This window comes from Schistocerca cancellata, chromosome 1 (assembly GCF_023864275.1).
Source record: "Schistocerca cancellata isolate TAMUIC-IGC-003103 chromosome 1, iqSchCanc2.1, whole genome shotgun sequence".
Lineage (NCBI taxonomy): Eukaryota > Metazoa > Arthropoda > Insecta > Orthoptera > Acrididae > Schistocerca > Schistocerca cancellata.
The window spans coordinates 532,226,963-532,246,836 of record NC_064626.1 but is presented as its reverse complement, the minus strand read 5'-3'; the positions used below and the strand labels follow the sequence as shown (position 1 = coordinate 532,246,836).

The following is a 19,874-nucleotide window of genomic DNA, read 5'->3' as shown; positions in this document are numbered from 1 at the left end:
GCCAGAGATAAATTCTGCCGAAATTTTTACAAAGGTACAGACGGTGTTTAGAGAGGATAGATTACATGCAATCGGTGGTGGAGTGTTCGTCGCTGTTAGTAGTAGTTTATCCTGTAGTGAAGTAGAAGTGGATAGTTCCTGTGAATTATTATGGGTGGAGGTTACACTGAATAACCGAGCTAGGTTAATAATTGGCTCCTTTTACCGACCCCCCGACTCAGCAGCATTAGTGGCAGAACAACTGAGAGAAAATTTGGAATACATTTCACATAAATTTTCTCAGCATGTTATAGTCTTAGGTGGAGATTTCAATTTACCAGATATAGACTGGGACACTCAGATGTTTAGGACGGGTGGTAGGGACAGAGCATCGAGTGTCATTATACTGAGTGCACTATCCGAAAATTACCTCGAGCAATTAAACAGAGAACCGACTCGTGGAGATAACATCTTGGACCTACTGGTAACAAACAGACCCGAACTTTTCGACTCTGTAAGTGCAGAACAGGGAATCAGTGATCATAAGGCCGTTGCAGCATCCCTGAATATGGAAGTTAATAGGAATATAAAAAAAGGGAGGAAGGTTTATCTGTTTAGCAAGAGTAATAGAAGGCAGATTTCAGACTACCTAACAGATCAAAACGAAAATTTCTGTTCCAACACTGACAATGTTGAGTGTTTATGGAAAAAGTTCAAGGCAATCGTAAAATGCGTTTTAGACAGGTACGTGCCGAGTGAAACTGTGCGGGACGGGAAAAACCCACCGTGGTACAACAACAAAGTTAGGAAACTACTGCGAAAGCAAAGACAGCTTCACTGCAAGTTTAAACACAGCCAAAACCTCTCAGACAAACAGAAGCTAAACGATGTCAAAGTTAGCGTAAGGAGGGCTATGCGTGAAGCGTTCAGTGAATTCGAAAGTAAAATTCTATGTACTGACTTGACAGAAAATCCTAGGAAGTTCTGGTCTTACGTTAAATCAGTAAGTGGCTCGAAACAGCATATCCAGACACTCTGGGATGATGATGGCATTGAAACAGAGGATGACAAGCGTAAAGCTGAAATACTAAACACCTTATTCCAAAGCTGTTTCACAGAGGAAGACCGCACTGCAGTTCCTCCTCTAAATCCTCGCACAAACGAAAAAATGGCTGACATCGAAATAAGTGTCCAAGGAATAGAAAAGCAACTGGAATCACTCAACAGAGGAAAGTCCACTGGACCTGACGGGATACCAATTCGATTCTACACAGAGTACGCGAAAGAACTTGCCCCCCTTCTAACAGCCGTGTACCGCAAGTCTCTAGAGGAACGGAAGGTTCCAAATGATTGGAAAAGAGCACAGGTAGTCCCAGTCTTCAAGAAGGGTCGTCGAGCAGATGCGCAAAACTATAGACCTATATCTCTGACGTCGATCTGTTGTAGAATTTTAGAACATGTTTTTTGCTCGAATATCATGTCGTTTTTGGAAACTCGGAATCTACTATGTAGGAATCAACATGGATTCCGGAAACAGCGATCGTGTGAGACCCAACTCGCTTTATTTGTTCATGAGACCCAGAAAATATTAGATACAGGCTCCCAGGTAGATGCTATTTTTCTTGACTTCCGGAAGGCGTTCGATACAGTTCCGCACTGTCGCCTGATAAACAAAGTAAGAGCCTACGGAATATCAGACCAGCTGTGTGGCTGGATTGAAGAGTTTTTAGCAAACAGAACACAGCATGTTGTTATCAACGGAGAGACGTCTACAGACGTTAAAGTAACCTCTGGTGTGCCACAGGGGAGTGTTATGGGACCATTGCTTTTCACAATATATATAAATGACCTAGTAGATTGTGTCGGAAGTTCCATGCGGCTTTTCGCGGATGATGCTGTAGTATACAGAGAAGTTGCAGCATTAGAAAATTGTAACGAAATGCAGGAAGATATGCAGCGGATAGGCACTTGGTGCAGGGAGTGGCAACTGACCCTTAACATAGACAAATGTAATGTATTGCGAATACATAGAAAGAAGGATCCTTTATTGTATGATTATATGATAGCGGAACAAACACTGGTAGCAGTTACTTCTGTAAAATATCTGGGAGTATGCGTGCGGAACGATTTGAAGTGGAATGATCATATAAAATTAATTGTTGGTAAGGCGGGTACCAGGTTGAGATTCATTGGAAGAGTCCTTAGAAAATATAGTCCATCAACAAAGGCGGTGGCTTACAAAACACTTGTTCGACCTATACTTGAGTATTGCTCATCAGTGTGGGATCCGTACCAGATCGGGTTGACGGAGGAGATAGAGAAGATTCAAAGAAGAGCAGCGCGTTTCGTCACAGGGTTATTTGGTAACCGTGATAGCGTTACCGAGATGTTTAACAAACTCAAGTGGCAGACTCTGCAAGAGAGGCGCTCTGCATCGCGGTGTAGCTTGCTCGCCAGGTTTCGAGAGGGTGCGTTTCTGGATGAGGTATCGAATATATTGCTTCCCCCTACTTATACCTCCCGAGGAGATCACGAATGTAAAATTAGAGAGATTAGAGCGCGCACAGAGGCCTTCAGACAGTCGTTCTTCCCGCGAACCATACGCGACTGGAACAGGAAAGGGAGGTAATGACAGTGGCACGTAAAGTGCCCTCCGTCACACACCGTTGGGTGGCTTGAGGAGTATAAATGTAGATGTAGATGTACTGTGTTGGAATATTATGAATTACCTTGGGGGGAAAAAAACAATTTATTGACACACAGTCGGCATGTATTCAGAAAATACCATTCTTGCGAAGCACAACTAGCTCTTTATACTCATGAAATAATGAGTGCTATCAACAGAGGATGTCCAATTGATTCCATATTTTTAGATTTCCAGATGGCTTCCGACACTGTTCCTCACAAGTGTCTTCTAACCAAACTGCATGCGTATGGAATATCGCCTCAGTTATGCGACTGGATATGTGATTTACTGTTAGAAGGTCACAATTCATAGTAATAGACAGAAAGTCATCGAGTATTACAAAGTAATATCCAGCATTCCCCAAGGAAGTCATATAGGCCCTTTATTGTTCCTGATCTATATTAACGGCATATGAGATAATCTGAGTAGCCCTCTTAGATTGTTTGCAGATGATGCTGTCATTTACCGTCTTGTAAAGTCATCAGAGGACCAAAGCAAATTGCAAAATGATTTAGATAAGATACCTGTATGGTGTGAAAAATGGCAATTGACCCTAAATATAGAAAAGTGTGAAGTTATTCACATGAGTACTAAAACAAATCCGCTAAATTTTGATTACGCGATAAGTCACACAAATCTGAAGGCTGTAAATTCAACTAAATACTTAGGGATTACAATTACAAATAACTAAATTGGAACGATCACATAGGTAATGTTGTGGGTAGAGCAAACCAAAGACTGTGATTCATTGGCAGAACACTTAGAAGGTATGACAGGCCTACTAAAGAGACTGCTTACACCACACTTGTCCGCCCTGTTCTGTAGTATTGCTGTGTGGTGTGGGATCCGCATTGGATGGGACTGATGGATGACATCGAAAAAGTTCTAATAAGGGTAGCCCGTTTTGTATTATCGTGAAACTCAGAAGATAGTGCCACAGACATGATACTTGAATTGAAGTGGCAATCATTAAAACAAAGTTTTGTTTTGTTGCGATGGGATCTTCTCAAGAAATTTCAATCACCAGTTTTCTCCTCTGATTGCAAAAACATTCTGTTGGTACCCACCTACATAGGGAGAAATGATCTTCACCATTAAATGAGATAAATCAGGGCTCGCACCGAAAAATTTAAGTGCTTGTTTTTCCTGCACGCCGTTCGAAAGTGGAACGGTAGAGAGACAGCCTGAAGATGGTTCATTGAACCCTTTTGTCCTTTTTGTCGTCAAGGCTGTAAACAAAATAGGTACCTGGGACCGTGACTGTTGTGCACTCAGTTTGTACTGTTTACAAGTAATCTTGGGACTTACCCATAAATGTAGTGTTTTCACACACACCCAGAAAGTGCATAGCAGTGCTAGTGTACACTGCATGGTACACTGGGCTAAGCTGATTGTGACCTGAATCAAGTGAGTGTTGGTTCAAAGTCACACACAGCCCTGTGACTCTTGTTGAGTCTGGTACTCCCATCTATTACAGTGCTGGGTGTCTTCTTGGAGTGCATGAGTACTAGAGTCAACCTAGTGGAACGTGTTGTCTCCTTTTGCCTGGGTCATATGGTTTCAGTCACAGTGATCAAGAGGCAAGTTAGACTGAACACATTAAGAATGGAGGTATTAAGAATGATTATCAAGTATGGAAATCTTAGTTGTGTGACTGAGTTTGAGCTGCAGTCTTTTTGAAAACTGGAGAAGACGATACTGGCAAGATACAGATCACATAAAATTCTGGGACATTTATTGGAATCTATACAGATGTAGATCTTATACCTCACATGTAGAAGTATTTTTGTCTCCTACAGTTTACAAGTGGTTAGCTAGCACAGTAGAAGTTTCACTGCGGTTTCAACCTCATTCTGTTAATAAAAAATGTAATTTCACATTGTGTTCATCACGTATTAATTGTATCTATTACTTGACACTCTCTGTTCAGTGCCTCACTTAAAAGTTTGTGTACCCATTTTTATTGCACACATTTCAGGATACAATTACATTTGATGTGCTGCCCTTTTTCAGAAGACAACCTGACCTCATCCCTTTGTCGATCTGGAAGGAGGAGCAGTTCTCCAGATATGTTTGCTGATTCAATGGAATATTTAAGTACTTCATTGTCTGAAGGTAAATATGAGGATTAAAGTTACTTTTGTTGGTTGATACTCTATGTTTAGATTATTTGTTCAGTCTTTCTTGTTTTCTGCTATCTGTTCAGTCTTTTCTTTGCTGTCTCATACTTCATTTAAAATTTAAGAACAACTCTTACTTTTTAAAAAAGTGCCATTAGTTCTAAAGATGTGTGGACAGAATGTCACTAGTTAAACTTACCATGAGGTGGAATGTTCTTAGTACCAAACAGAGAGATTAGGCTCAGCAAGATCCAGAATGAATCTGATAGTGAACTCGTATGGACAAGGATAACTTTTGTTAATGGTGTTTTAGATGCCTTTTTTTTAACCTTTTTAATCCATATAAACTGTGCCTCTAGGGCCTGCATGGAGGTATAGTATACACTAAATAAATACTATTATTTTACATTAGCATCAGTCTTTCCTTCTACCCTGTCTGGTAAGCCTCCCCTGCCCCATGGTTCTGAGCAACTTTTCCAAACTCTAGCCCTTTTCTGAAACTTCGCCAGTCCTTTTCCTTCACCCCTCTTCCTTCCCCTTCAATCCTCCTGGGGAGAAAGAGCCACTGGCTCCAAAAGCATACAAACTGTTATATCTTTTATATGTGAGTTCTTCTGCCACCACATGTTGCGTAGATTTTTTATCCATCCAGCTACAATTATTTTGCTATCTTAGGTACATACTACCACTTAGCATGCCTTGCAAGTGGACTACCCATCGCTGGCACTGGGGAGGTGGAGGGGTGTGCTTTGTAGGAAACCAATTTAATATTTCTGTAACCAATGTCTTAAGTACAGTACTCAGAAACTCAAACTTAATCATTTACAGCACTCTCTATATTACATCAAAGACCCATTGTAGGGAGCAGTGGTTGCCAGACCTAGATTAATAACTGAATGTTTCCACCAGTCTTCATGATCGGGCAAGTCAATCTCGCAATGAAACCTTAAGGCCTTCTTTGATTTTCTTCATACTTTAGAACTCAGAGATTAGGGCCTGGACATCAGTTTGCTAAAGCAGTACAACGCAGTTCTCAAAAACACTGAAAAAAAAGAAGTTTTCAAAGATTATTTAAGTCAAAGTAATTGCAGTGTTTAATAATACCACTGGTAGCTTACTGCATGATATTGTAGTTTAGTAAAAACAAGGTCTCTGGCAAAATTCTCATTCAGGGTGGATTTTTTTAAACTTTGATTTCAATTAAATATTTGTTATCAAATTGAAATGTTAACTAACAAATATCTTATGTAGTTCTTGATAATAAACTATTCATTTTGAATTACTAATTGTATGAAAAAGCAGGTTTCCAAAATAAATTAAACTTCAGTGCAAAAGTTGGAAATGTCTTATTGTGAAGTGAAATATGTTGTCTGTATATAAATGATATTGAAATTATTTTATCACTTATACTTTTAGTTCTTTAGTTGGAATTCCTAAGTTTGTGTTTGTTAAGTGCTGATTGTGGTTCTCTTTCACATAATAATTATGAACAGAACACAGGATAAGGAACAGTGACGGTAATGTGAATTCTGAGAGAACAGATTCTTTTCAAAATTCTCATTTTATCACTAGCTTTCAGGATGGTGTAATGTTTAAACAGTGAAAGTATTATAATTTATTAATGCAGTAAATAAGAATAATGATCGTGTCTGACGTGAAATCCTTTGACCAGCCAGGTCTCTTGGTTGTAGGGGAAGTTGAAGAAAGTCTTAACAAAAACATTCAAAACTAGTGTCTAAAAATGCCGTTGCTTATTACAAGAAGCTTCTTGCACAAGAATCTTCTTCCACAATTACTGAGGAATTGGTAAGACTGGTGGAAAATCTTTATCAATGTATGTTACAAAATATGGGTAAAAAAAATTGTAACAGATGAAGACTTGTTTATCATTGATGAAATCAGTCACCTTCGAAGAGGATTCTGATTATGAGCCAGAGGGAAATATTGTTAAAAGCCTGGATAGGATTTCAAGTGATTCTGAAATAAAAGTTGTTAATATTTCAGTCTCATCCAAAATGGAGTGAAAACTTTACATAAACAAAGGTGTTTCCACATAAAACCTACGAAGGATTTGACGAAAAGAGTAAAAAGGCATTGAAAGTGGTGGAGTTGCTCGTGGGAAATACACAGTTATTGGCTTGTGGATGTACAGCTGCTTTATAGAAGGTCGACAGATATCGACAAGTGATGACAAGAAACTTGCAAATATGGACCTTAGGTTTTCTAAGTCAGGTTGAAAATTTTTATTTTAAAGCTTTGTATTCATGGTTTGAGAACTTCAAACATAACCATTGAATGTGCCAGTGAAAAGTAACAAAATATGTGTCTGAAAAAGGAAACAACACAGGAAATTTTGGGTTCTGCAGAAAATTTTGGTAGGCATGTGATCTGATATCAATTTTTAATCCCACTTTTGTTATTAATTCACATATAACTGGTATTGTGTTCAAGTATTGTTTTCCATATTCATTATAGAATATTAAGCAGTGTGAAACTTTCTTTTCCTTTTTTCAGTATATCAATACCATCTACATTCAGTATACGAGGGTGGTTTGAAAAGTTCTCAGAACAGAATAGAAAAAAAGTGCTTACACCACTCAAACTTTTTTTAAATTTTTTGATGTAGTCAACTTGTAGATTAATGCACGTGGTCCAATAATGTTCCAGCGCCTTGATCCCATCTCAGAAATCAGTTTCTTCTAGGCCTGCAAAATAGTTGTCAACTCCAGCTATCAATTCCACGTTTGAAGTGGATATTCGTCCACCAAGAAAAATTTTCAGTTTTGGGAAGAGATGGGAAGAGATGGAAGTCTGACAGACCTATATCGCGCTTGATATAGCTCTGTTAGACTTTCATCTCTTCCCAAAACTGAAAATTAACAACTTAGTTCATGTAATTTTGCTTTGGCGATGGCACATGTGTGTAGGTGCGCATTGTGTTCAGCCGGCCGGAGTGGCTGAGCAGTTCTAGGCGCTACAGTCTGGAACCGTGCGACTGCTACGGTCGCAGGTTCGAATCCTGCCTCGGGCATGGATGTGTGTGATGTCCTTCGGTTAGTTAGGTTTAAGTAGTTCTAAGTTCTAGGGGACTGATGACCTCAGCAGTTAAGTCCCATAGTGCTCAGAGCCATTTGAACCATTGTGTTGATGGAAGATGACCTTGCTAAATGTGTTCTTTTTTCATTTATCTTTTGTTACAGTTTGTCCAGGAGGTTAGCATAGTATTCTCCAGTAATTGTTTGCCTAGTAGGGAGATAATCTACAAACAGAATCCCCTTTGCATCCCAGAACACTGATGCCATGACCTTTCCCGCTGAAGGAACTGTCTTTGCTTTCGTTGGTGGCAGAGAATCAGCATGTTTCCACTGGTTTGACTGTTGTTTTGTCTCTGTGGTATAGTAGTGCACCCAAGTTTCATCTGTGGTCACAGATCGGTGCAAAACCTTGTTCGTTTCTCCTAAAACCGGCCAAACATTGTTCCAAACAACAAGCCGGAAGTCGAAAACATTTTGAATAATCATTTTTAAAATGTTGTAGAGAAAATAAGATCTAAATGTTCATTAAAAGAAGCAAGGAAGTTAATGGAAGAGGCCTTACCCACACTATTTGATACAATTGAAATTCCACCCACCTCTCCTTCTGAAATTAGGAAGATAATAAACTCCCTTAAGAATAAAAGCTCACATGGAATTGATGGCATTTCCAACAGGATAATAAAAGCTTGTTCCCAAGAGGTAAGTGGGATTCATAGCCACATATGTAATAGCTCTCTGAAGCAGTGTATTTTCCCAGATTGACTGAAGTATGACATTGTTAAACCACTGCATAAAAAAGGGGATACGCCTGATGTCAACAACTGCCGCCCAGTATCTCTTCTGACTGCCTTATCCCAAATTCTTGAAAAAGTAATGTATTGTAGAGTTGCTTCTTACCTTTGTAAAAATAAAGTTTTAACAAAATGTCAGTTTGGTTTCCAGAAAGGTTTTTCAATGGAAAATGCTATATATACTTTCACTAATGAAATATTAAATGCTCTGAGTAACTGGAAGTCTCCCGTTGGGATTTTTTGTGATGTCTCAAAGGCTTTTGATTGTGTAAATCATGGAATACTTCTAGATGAGCTCAAGTACTATGGTATGAATGCAACAGCGCTCAAATGGTTAAAATCATACCTAACTGGAAGAGTGCAGAAAGATGAAATAAGCAGTTTAATATGCAAAAAACTGGTGATTTCTCAAAATGGGGAACAATCAAGAATGGGGCGCCGCAAGGTTCGGTCTTGGGTCCTCTTCTGTTTTTAATATATATTAATGACTTGCCATTCTATATTCATGAAGATGCAAAGCTGGTACTTTTTGCCGATGATACAAGTATAGCTATCAGACCCAACAGACAAGAATTAACTGGTGAAATTGTAAACGATGTTTTTCAGAAAATCATTAAGTGGTTCTCTGCAAATGGACTCCCATTAAACTTTGACAAAACACAGTACATACAGCTCCACACAGTAAATGGAATGACACGATTAATAAATATAGACTTTGATCAGAAATCGGTAGCTAAGGTAGAATATTCAAAATTTCTAGGTGTATGCAATGATGAGGGGTTGAGCTGGAAAAACACACTGAAGATCTGCTGAAATGTTTGAGTTCAGCCACTTATGCTATTAGGGTCATTGCAAATTTTGGTGATATACATCTCAGTAAATTAGCTTACCACCCCTATTTTCATTCTCTACTTTCGTGTGGCATCATATTCTGGGGTAACTCCTCATTGAGTAAAAGAGTGTTCAATGCACAAAAGCATGTAATCAGAATAATTGCTGGCTGGAGCTCATCCAAGATCATCCTGCAGACACTTAATAGCCAGAGATTTTCACTGTAGCTTCATTATATATATATATAATAGAAGGAAACATTCCACGAAGGAAAAATATACCTAAAAACAAAAATGATGTGACTTACCAAACGAAAGTGCTGGCAGGTCGACAGACACACAAACGAACACAAACATACACACAAAATTCAAGCTTTCGCAACAAACTGTTGCCTCATCAGGAAAGAGGGAAGGAGAGGGAAAGACGAAAGGATGTGGGTTTTAAGGGAGAGGGCAAGGAGTCATTCCAGTCCCGGGAGCGGAAAGACTTACCTTTGGGGGGGAAAAAGGACGGGTATACACTCGCACACACACACATATCCATCCACACATATACAGACACAAGCAGATGTCTGCTTGTGTCTGTATATGTGTGGATGGATATGTGTGTGTGTGCGAGTGTATACCCGTCCTTTTTCCCCCCAAAGGTAAGTCTTTCCGCTCCCGGGACTGGAATGACTCCTTGCCCTCTCCCTTAAAACCCACATCCTTTCGTCTTTCCCTCTCCTTCCCTCTTTCCTGATGAGGCAACAGTTTGTTGCGAAAGCTTGAATTTTGTGTGTATGTTTGTGTTCGTTTGTGTGTCTGTCGACCTGCCAGCACTTTCGTTTGGTAAGTCACATCATCTTTATATATATATACACACTTATGAAATTTGTTATTAACAATCCGAATGAATTCAAAAGTAATAGCAGTGTATATGGCTACAACGCCAGGAGAAAGGATGATCTTCACTACTCAAGATTAAGTCTAACTTTGGCTCAGAAGGGGGTAAATTATGCTGCCACAAAAGTCTTTGGTCACTTACCTAATAGCATCAAAAGCCTGACAGATAGCCACATAGCATTTAAAAGGAAATTAGAAGAATTTCTTAATGGCAACTCCTTCTACTCATTAGATGAATTTTTGGATATAGTAAGTGGGTAATTTCCCCAACCAAAACAAAAAAAAATAAGTGTCATGTAATATGTTGTCTAATGTAATATCTTGTATAGACACCTTTTATTAACCTGACATGTTCCACATCATTATGAAGTGTCATATGCATGATCTATGGAACAAGTACTAATCTAATCTAATTCGATATGTCCATTCTCATGCGTTTTTGATCCAGTGTCAAGAATCATGGCACCCATCTTGAAGATAATTTTTTTCATTTCTAATTATTCAGTTAAAATGTGACATATCCTTTCAGATGACATCTGACAAGCGTGAGAAATTTCACGCACTTTCAATCGGCGGTCCTCCAAGACCATTTTGTGCACTTTTGCAGTGATTTCTGGAATAGTGACACATCTTGGCAGACCACTGTGTGGATCATCATCTAAGCTCTCCCAACCAAATTTAAAATAATTTGTCCACTTGGCAACAGTTAAATATGGAGAAGCCCTTTCTTTATGAAGTACTTAATCACTGCTCAAATCTTTCCGTCTTTGCAAGTCACTACACGGGAACAACAACAGAGCCATGTCACCGCCACAGTTCTGTTCCAAGAGCACTGATGTGGCACTTGTTTCCAGGCAACACACGAAAAATACAAGAATGATATTCGTTCTTAGTCAGAGAAGTTGACAACTAATTTATATAAAAATCGTTTAATTAATTCCATAAGACCATAAGTGCGAGAAAAAAATTTCTCTTGCTTGTTGAATCTTGGCGAAGACAAAGCAAGCCAGAAACATATCATGAAATTTTTAAATGATAATCATTTGTCAACAAGTACAGTTAATTTTTTTTTCCTCCTAAATGTAAAGCTTTAGTTCAGTCTTGTGATTTATATTTTTATAAGCAAGTCAAAAATTTTATAACATGGCTTCAAATATGTACATATTTAATCAAATAAAAATGTGAAATTAATTCTTGAGAAGATTGTTTTAAAATTTAATCTGTCATGTCACTATTGCCATATTTTTCTAAATGATTCAACATACATGGTATTTCCGAATGAAATTTTCACTCTGCAGCGGAGTGCGTGCTGGTGTAAAACTTCATGGCAGATTAAGACTGTGTGCTGGACTGAGACTCGAACTCGGGCCCTTTGTTTTTCACGGGCATGTGCTCTACCGACAGAGCTGCCCAAGCACGACTCACAACCTATCCCCACAGCTTTACTTCTGCCAGTATCTCATCTTCTACCCTCCAAACTTCACAGAAGCTCTCCTGCGAACCTTGCAGAACTAGCACTTCTGGAAGAAAGAATATTGCGGAGACATGGCTTAGCCACAGACTGGGGCATGTATACAGAATGAAATTTTCACTCTGCAGCAGTGTGTGCACTGATATGAAACTTCCTGGCAGATTAAAACTGTGTGCCAGACCAAGGCTCGAACTCAGTGAGCATCTCCATGATCTCTTCTTTAGTACAACCACAAAATCTTGTCAGTTTCTTTGGAGAAGATAATAAAAAAAACACTGTTATGCCAATCTTTATGAACAGTAAGACGTTAAACGAAGTCGGATATGGCAAAATGAGATTACAACAGACGAAGTACCTAAACAAAATTTTGTGGCCAGTATTGTGAAAAGCTATTGACACATGTGGGAGAAATTCTATTGTATACCTAAACTCATCAATTGCACTCACATACCTTAGAGGAGGCATGTCTATAATCATGCGTAGCAATCAGGCGTCATGTAGGACACCTAAGGTAACTTGTCACTAGCACTGAAGGAGGCTGTGGTTAAATTCATCAATAGTACCTAGGATCAATGGAGCACAATGAATTGTCTTGTCAGCATCAGTCAAAGGATTAATAGGTCATGTATAACAGCCCATTTTATTTTCAACTTGAAATTAAGATGGTTTGGCCATGTATAGAGGAAAGGCATTAAACAAAGGAGCCAATGAATATACGGAAAAAGAAATACCTATAAAGAGACTCAAATATAGCTGGATGGAAAAATGTATTGATCATTTTGAAATACTAAGAAAGATATGTGTAAACAAGTTTAGAAAAGGCTCAGTCCAGAATAAGAGGCAAGCAAAGTTCTTGCACGATTATAATGACATTAATAGGCTCTCGTACATACAAACTTGTGTTATGTGTGGCCAACTTTAAAAGTGCCAGTATTTGATTAAGTGTGTGCTGTTGTAGATGAAACATGTTTCCATATAACGCTCCCTTTCCTGCTATGTATCAAACTAGAAGATATACTATCAAAGCTCAATTATGGGTCAGTCCATACCAACCCCCCAGGGGGTCCACAACTCTTTTGTGGATACGTGCGTAGCGAGCACGGGACCCCGAGCTAATGTGGCCTTCCTTCCTTTCCGGGCTGCATACCTTCCCATTCCGCATCCTTCCCCATCCCTATCTTCGCCCCTCCTCCCCTCACCTCTGGCTCTTTCCTTCTCTTTCTCCCCATCTGGGAGTATGGTTTGTGCCTACGTCCGGAGACGGACGCTCGTAAATGTACTGCATTCCTTGCCTTCCTTGCTTTTATGTCTTCTTCCTTCCTTTGTCCTTCTCTGTCTTCTTCCTTCCTTTGTCCTTCTCTTTTCCTTACCTCTTCTCTTTCTCTTTTCTCCGCTGCGGCGTTTGAGACCTCTCTTCCTTCATTTCCCTTTCTCTTTCTTCCTCCCTGTGCGTGTCTGAAGGCCGACCCACGCCCTTCGTGCGTAGCCGGTGACGGGGTAACGCGTAATTCCCCGCCCCGGGTCGACAGGTAGGACACGTACGTACCCCCTGGTAACGGCCAGGCCCAGGGAGGGGTGATTACCCGAGCTGATACCTTCCGAAAATGCCGATTGGTCCCTCCGTCCGTTTGTCGGGAGGTGTGACCTGAGGTGTGAACAATCACCTAAGACGGGAGTGCCCTCAGAGAGGGCCCCCATAAGGGAGGAGCGCGCCATCGGAGATGCCGGTAATCATGGGGGATTCTTCCGCAATGGTTTCCTCACCTTCCACTAAGTCTGCTCACAAACGTAAGTATACTGAGTCTCAGCCACAGACGATTCTTCCATCGTTGCCACAGTTCCTTGTTGTTTCTCGGTCTGATGAAGGTCACGACTTCTCCACGGTCAACCCTTTCATTATTCAGAAAGGAGTCGACGCAATAGCAGGTCCTGTAAAGTCTTGTTCCAGATTACGGAATGGCACCCTGTTGTTAGAAACACACAGTGCCCTCCAGGCACAAAAATTGCTGCGTACTTCTCTGCTCCACACCTTCCCTGTCCGGGTGGAACCGCACCGTACCTTGAATTCCTCGCGTGGAGTCGTTTATTCACGCTCCCTCGATGGATTGTCTGACGAAGAAATTCAGCACTATCTGTCTGACCAGGGCGTAACGGCAGTTCATAGAGTAATGCAACGGGTTGACACGAACATCATTCCAACCCGCACTGTCTTCTTGACATTTGACACAGTTCAACTCCCATCGAAAATCAAAGCAGGCTATGAGATAATTTCCGTTCGCCCTTACGTCCCAAACCCTACGCGTTGCTATCGATGTCAGCGGTTCAATCACACCAGCCAGTCCTGTTCCAATCCAGCCAAATGTGTTACGTGTGGCAAGGATGCCCATGAGGGTGCTTGTCCACCTCCATCCCCTCGCTGCATCAACTGTATGGGTGACCACGCTGCTTCCTCTCGAGATTGCCCCGTTTTTAAGGACGAGAAGCTCATCCAGGAAATAAGGGTGAAGGAAAAGGTGTCGACCTTTGCTGCTCGAAAATTATTCGCCAGTCGCAAGCCCACCGTGCCTCAGACAGGAAAATACAGCACTGTCCTTGCTTCTCCTCGGCCAACAAAGGAGGCGGCCACGCAGACTTGCGACCTCACCTTTAGTACCACGGTCGTCAGATCGGCCAGCGCAAAGATCGCTCGTTCAACCTCACCACTTTCGCCTGCCCACTCTATGGCTCACCCTTCGTCTGGTTCTGCTAAATCTCGTGTCCAAAAGTCGGACGCCAAGTCTTCGAAAAAAGAGCATACTCGTGAAGAGTTTTTACGTACCGCAGCTTCCTCCTTCATCTAAACAACATTCTTCCAAGAAGGCTACAAAGAAACCCAGTTCCTCTCCTTCTCCGCCAAGGCGTGCCCCCTCTACAGCACCACCTGGCGGAAATCGCCCTCGGCCATCTTCTGTGTCGCCGAGGCGCACTGCTGGTGGCCGGTCAACCGGCCGATCGCTGGTGGCAGGGACTGCTCCTGACCAACCTATGGATCAGGATCTTCTGCCTTCGGCTGAATGCCATTCCATGCTGTCGGTTGCTAGCTCCGAGCAGTCTTTGAGTTGACAGCAACTTTGGTCACATTCCTCCATTCTCCTTTCACCCCATGTCCATTATCCACTGGAATATCCGCGGCATTCGAGCCAATCGGGATGAATTGTCGGTCCTCTTACGCTCCTACTCGCCGGTCATCTTCTGTCTTCAGGAAACAAAGCTGCGTCCCCATGACCGCTTTGTTCTCCCTCATTTTCAGTCTGTCCGATATGATCTCCCCTCTGTTGAAGGCTCTCCAGCCTATGGAGGACTCATGATTCTTCTCCGTGATACTCTCCATTATCACCCAATCCCCTTAAACACTTCCTTCCAAGCTGTCGCCGTCCGTCTTTCACTTTCCGGATACACGTTCTCTCTTTGTACTGTATACATTCCATCGTCCACACCAATGGCACGAGCTGATCTCCTTCATCTTCTTGGTCAGCTTCCACCCCCCTATTTGCTGGTTGGGGACTTCAATGCCCACCACCCGCTTTGGGGATCTCCACACCCTTGTCCACGTGGCTCCGTATTGCTAGACGTATTCCACCAAGCGGATCTAGTTTGCCTCAACACTGGGGTCCCCACATTTTTGTCTGCCTCCACGACAACCTTATCTCATTTGGACCTTGCGGTCGGTACTGTTCCGCTAGCTCGGCGCTTCGAATGGTTCGCCCTTGATGATACACACTCGAGTGACCACTTTCCATGTGTCCTCAGACTGCAGCCTCAACTGCCATATATGCGCCCGCGACGCTGGAAGTTTGCCCAAGCCGATTGGACACTTTTTTCATCTCTCGCGACATTCGATGACCGTCGCTTTCCCAGCGTCGACGATGAGGTCACACACATTACCGACGTTATCCTTACAGCTGCGGACCGTTCAGTACCACGCACCTCCGAATTGCCCCGTCGCTCCCCAGTTCCTTGGTGGAACGAGGCATGCCGTGACGCAATACGTGAGCGGCGACGTGCTCTTCGCATTTTCCGTCACCATCCTACTTTGGCCAACTGTATCCGCTATAAGCAGCTCCGTGCGCGATGCCGTCGCGTCATCCGCGATAGCAAGAAGGCAAGCTGGAAATTCTTTATTAGCTCATTTAACACCTTCACTCCCTCCTCGGAAGTTTGGAGTCGGCTTCGACGGTTCTCAGGCGCGCCTAGTTTCTCCCCGGTTTCTGGGCTCACTGTCGCGCATGATACCTTAGTGGACCCCGTCGCAATTTCTAACTCGTTGGGTCAGCACTTTGCTGAGATTTCGAGCTCTTCAAATTACCCGCCAGCGTTTCTCCCGAAGAAACGTGCAGCGGAAGTGCGACCTCTTGCTTTCTCCTCCCAAAATCACGAAAGCTACAATACTGTTTTCTCCATGCGGGAACTCCAACATGCCCTCTCATCATCTCGCTCCTCCGCCCCAGGACCGGATGGTATCCATGTCCAAATGTTGCTGCATTTACCAACCCCTAGTCTGCGTTACCTCCTTCGCCTTTATAATCGAATTTGGACCGACAGTACCTTTCCTAAACGGTGGCGGGAAGCTATCGTCGTTCCCGTTCCGAAACCTGGAAAGGACAAACATCTCCCCTCTAGCTATCGCCCCATTTCTCTCACGAGTAGTGTCTGTAAGGTTTTGGAGCGTATGGTGAATTACCGTTTAGCTTGGTGGCTGGAATCCCGCAGTCTTTTAACACCAGCCCAATGCGGATTTCGGAAGCATCGTTCTGCAGTTGACCATCTTGTTGCTCTCTCCACTTATATCATGAACAATTTTCTCCGGAAACGCCAAACGGTAGCAATATTTTTTGATCTGGAGAGAGCATACGATACCTGTTGGAGGACAGGCATCCTTCGCACACTGTTCTCTTGGGGCTTTCGAGGCCGGCTGCCCCTTTTTCTTCGCGAATTTATGGCAGAGCGCACTTTTAGGGTGCGGGTGAACACTACTCTCTCCCGTACTTTCTCCCAAGAAAACGGGGTACCCCAGGGATCCGTGCTGAGTGTTGTACTGTTTGCCATCGCCATAAATCCAATTATGGATTGTCTCCTTCCTGATGTCTCGGGCTCCCTCTTTGTGGACGATTTTGCGATCTACTACAGCTCTCAACGGACCAGCCTTCTTGAACGACGTCTTCAAGGATGTCTTGATCGCCTCCACTCGTGGAGCATCGAAACCGGCTTCCGTTTCTCACCCAGTAAGACCGTTTGTGTCAATTTTTGGCGACGGAAGGAGTTTCTTCCGCCCTCCTTACATCTAGGTCCTGTTAACCTTCCGTTTTCAGACGTCGCTAAATTCTTGGGTCTTATGTTTGACAGAAAACTGTGCTGGTCCTCCCACGTTTCCTATCTTTCGGCTCGCTGTCTGCGATCGCTTAACACCCTCCGTGTCCTGAATGGTACCTCCTGGGGAGCGGACCGAGTGGTCCTTCTCCGCCTCTATCGCGCCTTAGTGCGCTCAAAATTGGATTACGGAAGCATAGTCTACTCCTCTGCTCGGCCGTCTATTCTTCGGCGTCTCGACTCTATCCACCACCGTGGATTACGTTTAGTGTCTGGAGCTTTTTACACTAGCCCTGTGGAAAGCCTTTATGCTGAGACTGCTGAACCTCCGCTGTCCAATCGGCGAGCAGTCCTCCTGAGTCGTTATGCTAGCCATCTGTCTTCCATGCCTGCTAATCCAGCCCATGACCTTTTTTTCGACGCCTCCTTTGATGTAGGGTATGCAGGCCGCTCCTCCTCCCTACTACCCCCGCGAGTCCGCTTCCGTCAATTGCTCCATTCTCTTTCCTGCCGCTTTCCGAAAACCTTCTTGACAACTTGGGGTACAGCACCGCCTTGGCTCCGTCCCCGGATCTGCCTGCTCCGTGACCTTTGTCAATTTCCCAAGGATGGTACCCCTACACTTGTTTATCGTCGGGCATTTGCTGCTCTATGTGCACAAATGACGGACGCCACATTTATTTACACCGACGGCTCGAAAACATCGTTAGGTGTAGGGAGTGCGTATATTGTTGGCGACACCCCAAATCGCTTTCGACGTCCCGACCAGTGTTCGGTTTATACTGCGGAGCTTTACGCTGTTCTCCAGGCTGTCCACTACATCTGCCGCCATCAGCGGATACAGTATGTTATCTACTCCGATTCTCTCAGCTCTCTCCTCAGTCTCCAAGCTCTTTACCCTGTGCACCCTCTGGTCCACCGGATTCAGGACTGTCTGCGCTTGCTCCACCTGGGGGGCGTCTCGGTGGCGTTCCTCTGGCTCCCGGGACACGCTGGTATCTGTGGGAATGAGGCGGCCGATATAGCGGCCAAGGCTGCAGTCTCTCTTCCTCGGCCAGCTCTCCAGTCGCTTCCCTTCACCGATCTACGGAGCGGTTTATGTCGCCAAGTTGCTCATTTATGGCATGCGCATTGGTCAACACTTCCCCGTAATAAATTGCGGGAAGTGAAAGCCCTTCCTTGCGCTTGGACCTCTTCCTCCCGAACGCGTCGTCGGGAGGAGGTAATTTTAGCTAGACTCCGGATAGGGCACTGTCTTTTTAGCCATAGACATCTTTTAAGCGGTGATCCTCCTCCACTCTGTCCCCACTGCTCTCAGCCGTGGACGGTCAGACACCTTTTAATTGAATGCCCCTATTTTAATCAGTTACGCTCCCGTCTACAGCTATCGCCTGATCTATCGTCGATTTTAGCAGATGACACGCGCTCAGCCGACCGCGTTCTGCAGTGTATTAGTGACAGTGAAATGACGTCAGTCATTTGAAGTTTTTTTTTGGGGACACTCACCCCCTGTCTGTAGTGGATTTTTAAGCATTCTTTCTACTTTTAGTTTCTCCAATTTTATGAGTTTGTTCCCATTGCTGCTGGTTTTCAATTTCGGTTTTTTTACTGTCTTCAGTCACGGGCTGGGCGCTAATGACCGTAGAAGTTTTGCGCCCTAAAACCACAACAAAAAAAAAAAAAAAAAAAAAAAGTCCATACCAAGTGGTCCAAGAAAAAAATAATTGGTTGCTTGACCCTCTCAGAAAAATTTTATATTTACTGGGTGAATTCCCCAATGTTTAGTAGCCACAAAAATATTAAAAAAAATATTGTTTATTATTTTGAAATGGTGGCCATATTTGTTCCATGTCGCATGCGTTTTTTCGTTTTTGCAGGCATCTACATTTTTTACAATTATTCAGTAGTGGATTGTCCTAAGCCTTTCAGATAAAATGCGTTTAGTTCAACACACTCTGGGCTACAAATTAACATTATCACTTAGCTGAATGTATTTTTTAATATATTTTAACAGTTCAAAGTTATCAGCCACAAATTAAAAAAACTCAGTTTTTGAACAGTAGTTTTCCACAGAAAGATTGATTTCTCAGCTTGAATATTTTTTCTGCTATTACGCTGTATAGTAAAGTTACTTTTTATAGAGTATCAATGGTGAGCAGCTTACACTTAAAAAAACACTATTTTAAAAAATGGATTTTTTAAAAAAAAATTCCATTTTGTGGCCTGCGATATCTTCGTTGGGGGACCAGATAAAAATCTGAAAATTTCACAGTATAAATTTCAACTTTGAGGTTCAATTGGAAGTTATGGGAAAAAAAATTACAAACACAGGTCAAAAATTTTTTAACGTGCGATATCTAGGCTTATGGAATAAAATGTATGTTACAATGTATAATTTAATCATATCTATGATTACTTACTTTTTTGAAAATAAGCCTACTAATTACATTATATTGTTCTCTTGTTATTTGTTTTTAGCACATCGCTCATTGAACATTTGAGAAATTTGTTCACTCAGTTTGGGTGTTAGGTTATAAGTTCGCCCAGTGACTGTTGTAAATTCCGCAGCAGACAGCTTCCTTAGTACATTTTTAAGTGGCATCCGAACTTTATCCTACTCAGTCTTTTTAAAAGATGTCCATGGTCCTTGAGGGTGATAAAATACAACATGTACATCTTAGTTTTGACAGTCAATGTTATCACCTTGCCAATCCACCACTGTTCATCATAA

General features: G+C 42.5%; 1 protein-coding gene across 2 annotated transcripts in view; it reads left to right on the top strand.

Annotated features, from left to right (window-relative positions):
* The window catches only part of LOC126179348 (poly(ADP-ribose) glycohydrolase-like), a 152,992-nt gene that overhangs the window by 18,482 nt on the left and 114,636 nt on the right, over positions 1–19,874 (top strand). For both annotated transcript variants that reach the window (XM_049924602.1, XM_049924601.1), the window contains one exon: positions 4,679–4,780. In XM_049924602.1, coding sequence (XP_049780559.1) covers positions 4,679–4,780 — 102 coding nt within the window. The remainder of the gene's footprint in view (positions 1–4,678; positions 4,781–19,874) is intronic.